Below are 13,055 nucleotides of genomic sequence, written 5' to 3' on the forward strand. Positions count from 1 at the left end.
GATAGTAGGCACCTATAAAACAAATCTATAGTTACAGGCCATACACTAACTATAAAACCATTTGTAAGCTTCTATTTAAAACAACCATACAAGTATCCCCAACCCTGTGAAATTACATTCATAGTTATACATTCGAATCCAATTAACCTTGTAAATCAATATTTAAATCATCTGTAAAATCTATTAAGGCATGGACTGGATTATTACACATGGAAGTGCAAATTCCATTGTGCAAACTGGCTATAAAACTGCATCAGTATCTTCCATTGTGCAGACAATCTATAAAAGTGCATCAGTATCTTTGCTATTTAAGTTTCTAAAAAATTGCCATAGCAGCATAGACACTAAATCTTTCATTACGCCTTAGTGTGCAAAATATGCAGTTACAATGCATCCATGTATTCAATATTTCTCTTAGAATCATTTAATTTCATTATATTATACCTTAAGCAATCAATCCCAAACATTTTTCAACAGCAGCTAAAACTTTATCAATTGACATAGCAGCGGAATTGGCTCGCCAGATAGACACACAATAAGAGCCTAACATGCCGATCTTACCCCAAACTTCAAATATAAAGGTTTTTAAAATATGAGACGTATTTTAAGCAAATTTGGGCACACACATACTATATTCAATAAAGATTTGTGTGGCGACCCACAAAGTCTACAGTTGGTACTAGGCCACTGCTCAATCCTAGTCGGTGTGCCCTCCTTGGATGGATTTAATCCCAATCTAATTTTTTTAAATACTTTTTTTTATTGAAGTCGAAAAGTGGGCATTGAAGTATGGCTGAATATGCAAAGACTGATGTGAATTGATCACAGTCCATGCATAAAACAGCTTTATCTGCATTAAAATAGTTAGTTTTGATGTGTTTTTTAGGATTCATTCATGATTGGGCATAATCAGTTTGTTAAGCCCAATCTGTAAACCAATTTCATTTAGACATGTTAAAATATAGGACCTCCAGGTAGCAGTATTAACAGATTTAGTTATTTCAAGCCAGCAGTTGTTCGCTAAAGAGACCGGGTTGGATGAAAACATAGGGGCAGATTTACAAGTCCGTTGCACCACTTTTGCGTCATTTTTCCTATGTTAAAAATGACATAAAAGTGGCGCAAGGGGCTTGTAAATAAGCCCCATAGAGTACATGCATTTCACAAATGCTCCTTGCAACGCCATACACTGACTTTGGAGACCAAACTCTAATTTGATTTCAGCTTGACCCACTGACGTGGGGATCCCAAATGTTGCTTTATAAGCCTTGATTATGAATAGATCCAATAGCTTTGCATCTTTCCCCTGGTGATCGGTGAGCCGTTAATAATAGTTGGCTGGCGCTTTGCTCACATAACTTTAGGAAGATGCTCATATGATTGTCAGTTCAGTGATTTATGCAGATATTTAAAAGCATGAATTAAAGTTACAGTTTTTGCCTTTAGATCTTTAAAATGATTCTTAAACGACACTGTATTATCAAATGAAATACCTCAATATCTATAGGTTTTTACAACTTTAATTGGCCCACATCTGGCCCTCAATGATTTAGTCTTTTTGACCAATTTTCATAATTCTAGTTGTTTTCAGATTTAATTCCAGGCCATTCATTAATATATGATCATCAAGAGCCTTAGCTCCCTAGAAGATCAGGTGCCTCTGTGCTAATGTATGCATGAGTGCACACATGTTTTCCCAAAATATTTATTGTACAGCTACCTTGTACAGACCCTTTAGGATTTTGCAATTTCACAAATAGCAAATAAAAATCAAAAGCTGTGATTTTCGTACACGTCAAGCTTTTTTCATTTTTTATTTTAAAAGATCCTGCAAAATGTGTGCCTGAGAAAGGTCCTTTCTTCCTTTTTCTCCTGCTGGATGGCCAGTGACGCCATTGCGAATGTCCTGTGAAGAAGGAACCCTACTTCTGGGAGCTCCACACATGCCACCAGCACAACCAGGGCGAAAAAGATGCTGAAAGCTGGAACTCAGCTGGTATCTGAACACCCCAGCCTCCTTTGACAACCAGCCCGTCTCACCTCCCTCCTCTACGGCATCCAATGCCCATCTTGCTTCATTTACTTTGGCCACCCTTGCTAAATGGTAAAAAGTAGGCTTGGCTAGTACTGCAGCAGAATCCACTGTAAGGTTCCAAAAGTACCCCTAGTTGCACATTTTACAAAATTACAACACTTGGAAAATTATCTCAAGTAGAAAGTAGTTGAGCTGGTCAATACCAGACTCAGAAGTTGTAATGTTGTAAAACTCCTCTACAAAAGTAAGGAGCTCGACCTCGGACCTGGGTATCTGGGTTCGAGTCTCGGTAACGTCGCCAAACATCCTGTGACTCTGGGCAAATCACTTAATCTCCCCGTGCCTTAAAAAAATGAATGTGTGTCCCCATGTAACGTAACTGGTGCTATGTAAAGTGCTCTGATACCCGATTCGGTTCGGGTCAAGTTCGCGCTATATAAAACTCTGCAAAAAAAAAAAAGAAAGAGATGAAATGGCTCCACTGCTGCAACTCTTCAAACTTAAGTTTAACACTGCAAAGGGCTAGCATACTCTTGTATAATCCCTAGTAAGTACTCTAATTAACAAATTACTTTGGTACCCACATACCAGCTTCCTGACACTGCTCTCTTCGGTAACAATGCACTTTACCCTCAGTTGATTCTATCTGGCATGCCTCCAGGAATTATAAAATTCGCACCATGGAAGACTGGTATGATTTGATGACATTTCCCTCCACCAACATTAATCTTCTTGTACCATTATACTGCAAGAGAGAAAACCTATTTACTGCAGTGCACTTCCTCAACATGACATACTCTAAAATACAATATATACCAGTATGTTGTTAAGGAATACCTACTTTGTGTATGTGATTTCTGGATTTATTAATACTATGACTCTCCTGACCTGTCTAATACTATCAGTGTTGTGCACAGCAGTGCATTTTTCAACTTGATGTACCTCACCCTATAACATATGAAAATGTGTTTAAATGGACTACCAGATTTGTTTAAGTGATTACTGGATTTACTCACAGTGGAGGCCAGTCACAAAGGTACATTTATATGTGAGTACATTTACTCTTACACTTCATAGTAAATTTACTTCTTTTGACTATTCACCATTTCTGAATATACTACAAATTTACTACATGTCCCTAAACTCAGAGGGTGGAGCCTAATTTGAACATCCAAAGTTACTACTAGCACCCTTTCACAAGTAGGGAGAGATATCTGTCACCAGAGGGGGTGTTGGACAAGGGGGAAATTCTCCCCAAGGTAAAATATAAGAAATAATAAAAAGTAGATTCAACTTTTAAAACACAAGTAGTAAAAATATGTTTATGATAAATATGACTCAATATTAATTTTATATATTTATTTGTAATGTAGAAAAATATTTTATAAACGTGCAGCACTATTAACTTAATTTTGAAATAAATATACAATTAATTTAAATAAATTAAATTTAACTAGCATATTTTTTAAAGATATATTTTAAGAAAAAGCCCACCTAATGTAAACTGTAATGGACTGCAATTTACTAAAAGTTAAGTATAGAATTCATTTAAATTAATTAAATTATTTAAAAATTAAAGTAATATTTATTTTTTATTTTCCATGGGTGGGAGCCGCAGTACCAGTAGCTGACCATGTGTGGTGCTGGACTTACTCTAGGTTTTTGCTGGTGTACGTTTATGACTTTTTTGGTCGTTTGTGGCTGTGTAACTTTGCAAGTACAGTTTGTGAATTACAATGGCTTTACCTTTTGTGAGTGGGTGTTTCTCCCTCCCTAACTCCCTAAACCCCACCTTAGTAACTCTTTACCTATCCCTAAACCACTCCATTTTAGTAGTAAATATTTCCCATTTCCCAGCCAGTTCACCCGTCCCTCCCACGTTTACTACTAAAACATAGGCATATGTGTACTGAGATTTCTGCATATAAAACATAGGAGAAGTAGAAACCTACGCACATTGGTTAGTAATTAGCATTTTGTAGTAGTACTCTAGTACTCGTAACATACTACAAAATGTAGTTTGTGAACCGGCCTTTAAGTATGCACTTCTTTCTCTCCTTCCCCTGCTTCCCTGTCCCCGCTCCCAATACCCTGTGCCCTGTGGGATACTTTCTTTCCCACTCGTCCACACACAGACTACAGCATTTACTATATAGACGCAAACTCAGCGCTCCGCCGTCCTGTCGCCCGTACTGCTTCTCCGACAGGTTGTGCTCCTCCTGTTCCTTTTTCACCTCCTCTTGAGTGGTTGATGCTTCTTTGCTGCTGCCTATTTACCTCAACCTACGCCTTTAATTAGATTTGGTGTAACCCCTTATTCATTTAACTCCCAACATTGTACTGTATACCTGGTTATTATGAGTAAAGTGCCCCTTTCAGATGATACTTTCTTGGCTCCAGCAATTGTATTTGTTTTTACTGAGTTTCCTTTGCCTTCTCCCCTTTTAAGAACTTCAGGCACAGGAAGTACCTCTTTCACACATGTATTACCTTAATAGTGTGCTCACTCCCACGCTAGTAACCACCGGTTTCTTCCCTCTCATTTTTTCTGGATTCTAGAGCTCTATCTTCTCAGTAAGAACCCCTTTCTCAGAGTCCTGGCTTTCCTTTTGCTCTCTGTCTGTCAGTTATTTGTCTCTTGTTTCTCTTTCAGCCTTTTAAGTAGTTTATTCCGAAGATGATTCCACTTTCTTCAAAGGTTGAAACACACTCGACATTTCATCTTATGGGTGACAAATTATTGGTTCTTTCTTTGTCTGTAACTGGATCCCATTTCCCTGTTTACACATAAGAGCTCTGTGTGGCCATTTGCTTCTGTCCCACACTTGTTGACTCATTATCACAGTGAGTGAAACACTATGAGCTCTATGAGTACTGATCGCTTTATTCTATTTTTAATTCGCCATTTATGTTGATGATTAACTCAATAAATGCTCTAAAAAGAATATTACATTACTATAACTGTTTGTAAAGGCAAACCCTGCTGTTGTGCCACAATCGCTGGTTCATAACGTCTCTCAAAATTTGTATACACATCTATTGTTAATGGCATTAAGGGGCATATTAACAAGGGAAGTGGAGGAGTGAGGTGTTAGCCTTACTGGCTTAACACCTCACTCCCCCACTTTGGAAAAGCAGGGCTGTACCATATTTACAAGAATATGGTGCAGCCCTGAGTCCCCCCCCCCCCTTAGCAGCCTAGCGCCAACGCAGGGACCTTTGCACCATAGTGCAAGGGTGTTTGCATGCAGGGGAAGATTCGCCACAGAAATGTAATAACAAGTGACGTTCACATGGCAATAGGGGCTTGTACATATGCCTCTATATCTTGGTCCCATGCCCCACATTCCGACTTCTCTTTCTCCCAGGTACTGGTTCTCCTGTACCGCCCCCATGTAAAATACTTTTTCCTACCCATCCACTGGCCACCAATTGGCACTATTCTGCTCCTCTCCTTCCACGGTACACGTTCTCCTGCCCATCATGATAACCCATTTCCTTCCCTCCCACTACAACCCCATAAATTCTCCCCACCAGCCCGCCCATGGCCAGGGGCGTAGTTCAGTCAGTGGGATTCAGGGGGTGTGGGTCTGATATTTCCCAACAAGCACTGCAGTGTACCTAACTCATGCAAATGTCAAAAGCAAGCTCCTATGTCTTCATAACACCTGGCCCGTCCTCCGGAAAAGCATTATGAAGACAGAACAGCTAAAGAAGATGTTTCATTATCAGCTAAAAAGTAGAGGCATGCCATATGTCCATAATCTCATCTTCGGTATTCGTATGAAAAGCAGAAAACAATGTAAGCAGCCAGGAAATTCAAAGCTGCGCTGCCTGATGTAGTCACCACAATAAATTAGAAAAGGGGGGTGCTGCCCAACTCAATGGTCAGCTGCCTATTGACCATACATTAGATAGTGATTATACGAAAGATTTTTGAGGGGCAACACAGATATTTCATATGCAACACAATCAGTGATTAGTATTTCACATTGAATTAATACTCGTAGCTCTTCATTGGGCGAAATCGATCTTGAGCTTTATTTTGTACATTTCAAAGGAACGCAGCCAACACGTTTTGCTTAACAAGGCTTTATCAGGGCAAGGGAAAATAAGGCAAAGGAACGCAGTAAGAAATATTATTATTCAAGACAAATATCTGGCAGTGTAGCCATCAATCATCGCTAGAATCAGTATGTGCAATAAGTGTCATCCGCAAGTCCAACAACGGATGTCATCAATAAGTTGTTAGTAATTCTGACACCGTTTACTACAAATAAGACACACTCCACTACTGATGTGTTCCGTAAATTCTACATTCATTTAATTCAGGACACCCTACCATCCTAGAAGGGCTGTCTGGGTGTGGCGCCAATTGACTCTATTTAGGGCATGTGACTGTTGCCGTTGGCGCATTTCTCTTGCCCTGATGAAGCCTTGTTAGGTGAAACATGTTGGCTGCGCTTCATTGAATAATACAAAATAAAGCTCAAGATAGATTTCGACCAATGAAGACCTACGAGTATTGATTCAATGCGAAATACTTATCACTGAATGTGTTGCATACAAAATATCTGTGTTGCTTCTCAAAACTCTTTTGTATAATCATTATCTTTTGACAAAGTGATAAGCCCTAAATATTCGTTGTCCTTCATCTTTTTTTTCTATGTCCGCTCCAGCGTCCAGTTTTGTACCTCTATAACTTGTGCCAAGGGTGTTGATCCTGCATATACTTATGTTGGACAGATCCCTCCAAAACGTCATATCCTACCATCACCATTTGCTGAGTAGTAAGTGCCCAACTATGCTACATGTTGATATCTTTAACAGGACTCCCTACGCCGTTTGAAAATGTCTGCTGGAGAGATGTGCCCACTGCCCTGTGTAATGCCCTATGTAAGAAGTTGTTGAGAGTTGTGCGACTAAGACTATTCGACATCCTCATAATGAAAAGAACGGCTGTATATGTTATCACTACCACAGCATATGGTCCAGTAAATATAAAAGATGATGGTGGTGGCCAGCTCAGGTAATGACCCGTCTATCTCTCCTTCTTATATTCCAAGAAGTGAGTGTCCGAATATTGTACTCGCACTGACTTCCTGGAAACAGGGGTAAGTTATATTTTTAATTTTCTAATGAAAAAGTCACAAAAAGAACCCCTATGTGAGGGTTGAAAATTGTTTTACAGAATCATTTGTGATCTTCTAATAGTGGTGCCCTCTCTCCCAAGCGATGGCTTTGATTTTGGTGACTGATGGTTAAATAAAATAATAAATTAAAGTTTCTGCTGTAGTACTGTGCATTTAAAGTAAAGTAGTACTGCCGCATTGATTCACAGAAATAACTCGAATTGTTCTAATGAGAAAAAAAGCTTGTGGTAACAAAAGGCAAATAGATCGGAGTGTTGCAGGACGGGGGGGGAGGTTGGGTAGTTGGGGGGGTGGAGGGCATTTTCATTAAATGTATCGCACAGCATGGCCTGTGATTGTAGTCACAGTCCCTCCCTCCGGGGTTCAGAGCAATGTGGATGCTTATTTCTGCGATTCAATAAAACCAGTTTTGGAAAAAAAAAAAAAGGCAAATAGATGCTAAAAAAGCTGTGGTGACACAAAATATTCCACATTTATTTGTTGTAACAGCATTACTGCTTGGGGGTGTTATCTTGAGGCTTTGTGCAGGAATCTAAAAGAGCCAGAAAGACGGCTATGACTGTTATAATATACCAAAATGCATTCACAGCACCGAATCTGTAGTGGAACTCGGTAATGTCTTCAAAAATATAGGTGCACAATACACAGATTTAGATACAGCCTTATGGCACACACAATAGATAAGAATCCAGTATTCAGACGTTGTATTTGGTCTTGAGCATTATCTTTGCTTTATTTCAAAAACAGCCTTGTTCAAATTAGCCAACTCGTTTGTCCCCACTGGGGAAGGCTTCGCAGTGCTCCCATAAAATGCTTGCAGCACATTTCCTAAATAAATGGTGGCGTGTGCTTTGTGTTAAATATTTTTATTCTCTTCCTTCTGCTGGCTCACAAAAATTCTAACCATACCCACTGAAGAAAGTCCGTATTTCTTTGTGTTGGACAACTTCCTTATTGCGTATGGGGTCACCATTGTCTGCTCGCACACTGTGATTTAGCTCTGCAATCCGGTTCCCACTCATGTCAGTTTTGCCTTCTGAAGAGTCAGTAAATTTAGTGTACAAAGAAATGCAGAAATTTGCACTGTGATTGTAACATAATGAAAAATGGCTGATGGAATGTACAAAACTTACTAAGGGCTCGATTACGATGTCGGGCGGAAAGCTAGCTGACCGTGGTATTACATTACACGCAGTCGGAGGGAAACCCGTGGTGGATTCTGCTCCACTTCAGACAGGCTCACAAAGACCGTCAGGGAGGTGGGCGGAAGGATAATCCAGAATTATGATTTCGCTTTCCACCTGCCCTTTCATGGCGGTCCGCCTGCCATGAAAAGGCAGGTGGAAAGTGACTTTGGGGGCCCCTAGCAGGGCCCTCTGCTATTGTGCCTGCCACTCGGTGCAGGGATGTTTGCAAATATCCATTTTACAATTGTAGCTTGGGCTGTAGACCTTATCCGCCCGCCGCACAACCTGCATTTGTAAAATGGATGTTTGAGACCGCCCTTAGGGCGGTCGCATCCAAATACAGAGGATGGAATCGCCGACCTATGGTCTGGCAGTTTGATTCTGCTATGATGTTGGTCAGACACTCGCCTGAGGACATCATAATTAGATCCTTAGTAGTGTTGGAGATGCTAGTTACCTCTTAGAGAGGGTGGAGAACAAATTTCATTCAGAGACAAGGCCTAATACACATAAACATCCCTATACATATAATATACTTACATTTAATTTGATTTTCAGCACTGTGCAGCTTTTCAGAGAAGCCTTGGTATCCAGCCCGTCCTTCAAGCTCTGCGTCGCCTAAACCTGGAACTGATTTTGATCTGAGGAAAGGAAGAGATATGTTTTGGTATTGTGATTCAGTGTTGTCATATTTTACAAGAGCCCTCTGGTTATGAGACTGCCATCAGGAAAGAAAAGGTGAGAGAAGCAATGAGCATACCGCTCTTATAGACAGGATTTAGTGGACGGGACTGTCTTCCGCATTCTGCAGCACACTTAGGAAGAGGAAATCACCTCCTGTGATTGTTTTTGTGCAGGAAGGTGCTCCTGCATGAAAACAATCATCCCCGTGACGCAACCATGATTCAAGGGTGCCTGCATTGGCGCATGACAGCTAATTGTGCGCTAGTGCATGGGAGAGCAAAGGGATACATCATATCACTGTAGATTTGACACATCCCTTTGTTTTAGAATTAGTGCAGTTGGGCGCAGCCAAATGCCTTGTGGCACTGCGCTGTGTTAATTCCTTGTAAATATGGCCACAAGTGCACAAAAGAGAGGAAACAAAAGGGAGAGAAGTGTGAAAAAGTCAATGGACAGGGAGAATCCGAGAAGGAGGGAGAGAGAGTGCTAAAGTGTTAGGTGTCTCCCTCAAAAGGACATACAGTATTTAAACAAGCATTGGCAAAGCTAATAGGGCTGGCTTACTTTTAATCAAAGTACTGACTAATTGATGGATGAGTTTGTGGGTGTGCTTTTGATTGGCTGGATGGGCGAGTTGTTGAGTGCATAATTATATGAGTGGGTGAATGTGCGATTTCTAGAGTGCTGCTCTTACCCGTAGGGGATCCTGGCGCTTTGAATAATCGCCTTACATTTGGGAAAGGCTATCCAGTTTAGGCGCTGTGAAAGAGCCACGCTTTAAGCTTTTATTTTCCAAAACGACAGGTTTTTACTGCTGCTGTGATGTATCGGTTTTGCAGGACAAACAACACTGAAATGTGCCTTCCTCCTGTGAGACAAGGAAGCTTGGGGCACATTACCAAGAATAAGCGATAATTATCGCTAAGCTTGGTTAGAGGCAATAATTTTATCGCTGTGCTTCGCCTATTTTTAGCGCTTAGAAACCTTGCAATTATCAAGGTTTATCTCCTAAGCGATGAAAATCGGCCGAAATGCATGAATATCGCTGTAAAGTCAGCGATATTCATGCATTACCGAGCAAATGCTCTTAGCCATGTTATCCACCTACCATTGGATAACACGGCTAAGAACTGCTCTGGGCAGGCGTTAGCTTTTGGAGATAATCGCGCTTAGCGCGATTATTTCCAAAAGTAGGTAATAGGAGATAGCGATGTTAGCGACTGTTGGCAGTCGCTAACATCTTGGCACGCCCACTTTGCATGTCATTAGCAATAAATATCGCTGACATGCAAAGTGGGCCCCAAGATGATAGCTATCTCCTACTAGCTGTCGCTAACTGGTGTTAGCGACAGCTAGGTAATTGGGCGATAAAATTATCGCCGCTTTAGTGGGAAAAATTCCCGCTACAGCGGCGATAAGGCCCTTGGTAATATGCCCCCTTGTTTTACTGCTGTAAGGTTGTCATTTTCTATAAGGGAGGGAAGCTTTACTGCTGCAGCCTGATCTGTACCTGTTCTGTGAGGAAGGGAGGTTGTCACTTACGCTCCCCAAACTTTGGCATTATACAGGAAAAAGGAAAATGCCTTAAAGCGTAGTTTTTGTACAGGAAGCAACCCCTTCCTGTACAAAACCTATGCTGAGTACAACGCAGACACCCTTGCACTTTGGAACAAGAGTGCCTGTGTTGGCGAATGGCTGACAAAACTGCGCCAGCGCGGGGAGAGAGCAGAACGCCATTTCTTAGTAGATACGCACAGTTATGCTCTCTCTAGTTTATGCAACACGGCGCAGCAACTTTACTTGCTGTGCTGCGTTACGCAAACTCTTTGCAAATCTGACCCCAATTCTGTAACTTGCACCTGCTATGCTCTGCCTGTTCGCTGCACCTCAATGTAACCTGCCAGCATATATAGACTGCCGGTGCAGGCACCAAGCAGCTGCCGCCTGCTCCTTCTTACGCTTGGAACCTATGGCCTATCGCTAAAAGGCCAGTGCGCCAGTGCTTGGCCCAGTGCGCCAGTGCTTGGCCATGCCGGTGCTCTGTAAAAGTGGCTGTCAATTCCTGCAACTGCTCTTGGCTCCAGCCACTCGAACTAAACATATAGATCTGCATATGTGAAAGAGACCCAGACTCCTCTGCAGGAAGGTAACTGCATAACATGGGGCTTGGCAGGGGATCTGCATGCCCATAAGCCTTTGCTGAACTTCTGCATGCCCACCTCCCTTGGTATGGATCTTGCATTTGTGTACAGATGTATGCTTTATATAGGAAGTCTTATAATTCAAGTTGAGTTTGCTACCTGAGCCACACAGTCATGTTTGACGGCCTGTTTCATTTAACCCATACAATTTCTTTAGGGCCCAGGTCTTAAAAAATAGCTTTGGTGGGAAATACCAGCAGAGTTGGAAGAGCACCGCCACAATGTAAGTGTGAGCTCATATCTTCATGCCTACAGCTTTTGTATTGGTCCTGCTTTTCTGTCTCCTTATTCTTGTGCACAGTTTTGGCTTTATGTTTTGAGGCACTACCATGCACGCTGAGATTGCCACTTGACACATCATTAAAGTGAACGGCAAAGTAAGATTAACAAATCTCCTTGTGTAAGTTATTCATTTCACAAAGGCAAGGCAAAACATGAATTTCATCTACTAATACAGCTCTGTTTTTCACTTGCTGTTTGTGGTAGAGCCACAAAGCAACCTATATTGTTTACACCCCGCCCTGTTTTCATATGCAGACTGCCACACCCACTGCACCAATAAAAATCACTGCAATCTGTGACGAGAAAATACTCACCCGGTCTGATCCAAAATGCGATAAACTCTTTCAACAAGCAAAGTCTGTAGGGGGTTGAGCTCAAAGCCTCTTTAAATTAATTTTTTATGATGGGGACTTGAACTCTGGCACAGAACCGAAGTTATCTGTAGCCAGATCTTCCAGAGGACATATGAGGGGAAGGTCTGGGGCAGAGAAGGGCACAAAGAAAAGGCTAAGGGAAGTCCCCAAATGGGTTTTGTGGGGGACAGAGAATGGAATGAAAGAAAGCCAAGGGAAGACACCAACCTGACAGCAGACCAGAAAAAGAAGCAGGGAATGCATATGTGGCAAAGAAAAACACAAACATGGAAAAAGAGACAATAGCAATTAGGACTAGATAGGGGACCACTGGGCAGTGTTTTCCCAAGTTCTGTTTATTGAAAAAGAAAGCAACGAAAATTGCATTGACAATAGGTAGAATATATCAGAAAGGTAGCAGTGGTGGTTGCTACGGAACAGAAGTGGCGGGTTAGAGGAGGGGCGAGAAAAAAAGAAAAGAATACTTCCTGCCAGCCGCTGCCTCTCCTTCATCCTTTTCTGTTTGTGTCGACATCCCGGCAGTCCACAGGCTCCCAGACTTCCCTAAGCCAATCACAACGCTGCTGTCATGTTGGTAATAGTATTACCAGCATGACAGCAGCGTCATGATTGGTCTGAGGAGCCAGGTTCGTCACTCAGACAGTGCCTTGGAGCCTGGGACTGTTCTCCAACGGCTTATACAGCTGGGCGGAGAAATGCTAAGTGCGCATTTTGGTTTGGCCATCCTAAGACAGCTAGCCAAACTGACATGCACACTTATGGTGGCCACCATTCCTCCTCCCTGCTCCATGACGACAGCCCCGCCCTGCCCTGCCCTTAACTGGCTCAGTACTGAAACATAAAATAATAATAGCATTGTACTATTATCATTTTATTTTTCCTTTTTGCGCTGCTCAGACAGCAGTGGGGCAAGGCTCCTCTGCCTTAACACAGGAGCCGCCGCTGGGGACGAGGAGGTGATGCTTCAATTACTTACCAGTAGTTGCATTACTCTTGGTCCTTCCCTCTCCGTAATTCATTGCTTAGTTACTTCCCTCCCACTCTACTATCGCCAGGCTAACTGATTTGGTCTGTGGCTTGGTAGAAACAAGATGACATGGGGGTGGGGCAGGTGCTAGGATTAAAATATGTTTGCTGAT

The 13,055-nt window shown here is 41.9% G+C and overlaps 1 protein-coding gene across 2 annotated transcripts in view; it reads right to left on the reverse strand.

The window, feature by feature from the left end:
* Positions 1-13,055, reverse strand: part of AHRR (aryl hydrocarbon receptor repressor) — a 937,398-nt gene that overhangs the window by 24,214 nt on the left and 900,129 nt on the right. For both annotated transcript variants that reach the window (XM_078687795.1, XM_078687793.1), the window contains exon 9: positions 8,916-9,016. In XM_078687795.1, the coding sequence (XP_078543921.1) occupies positions 8,916-9,016 (101 nt within the window). The remainder of the gene's footprint in view (positions 1-8,915; positions 9,017-13,055) is intronic.

This window comes from Lissotriton helveticus, chromosome 4_1 (genome assembly GCF_964261635.1).
Source record: "Lissotriton helveticus chromosome 4_1, aLisHel1.1, whole genome shotgun sequence".
Taxonomy (NCBI): domain Eukaryota; kingdom Metazoa; phylum Chordata; class Amphibia; order Caudata; family Salamandridae; genus Lissotriton; species Lissotriton helveticus.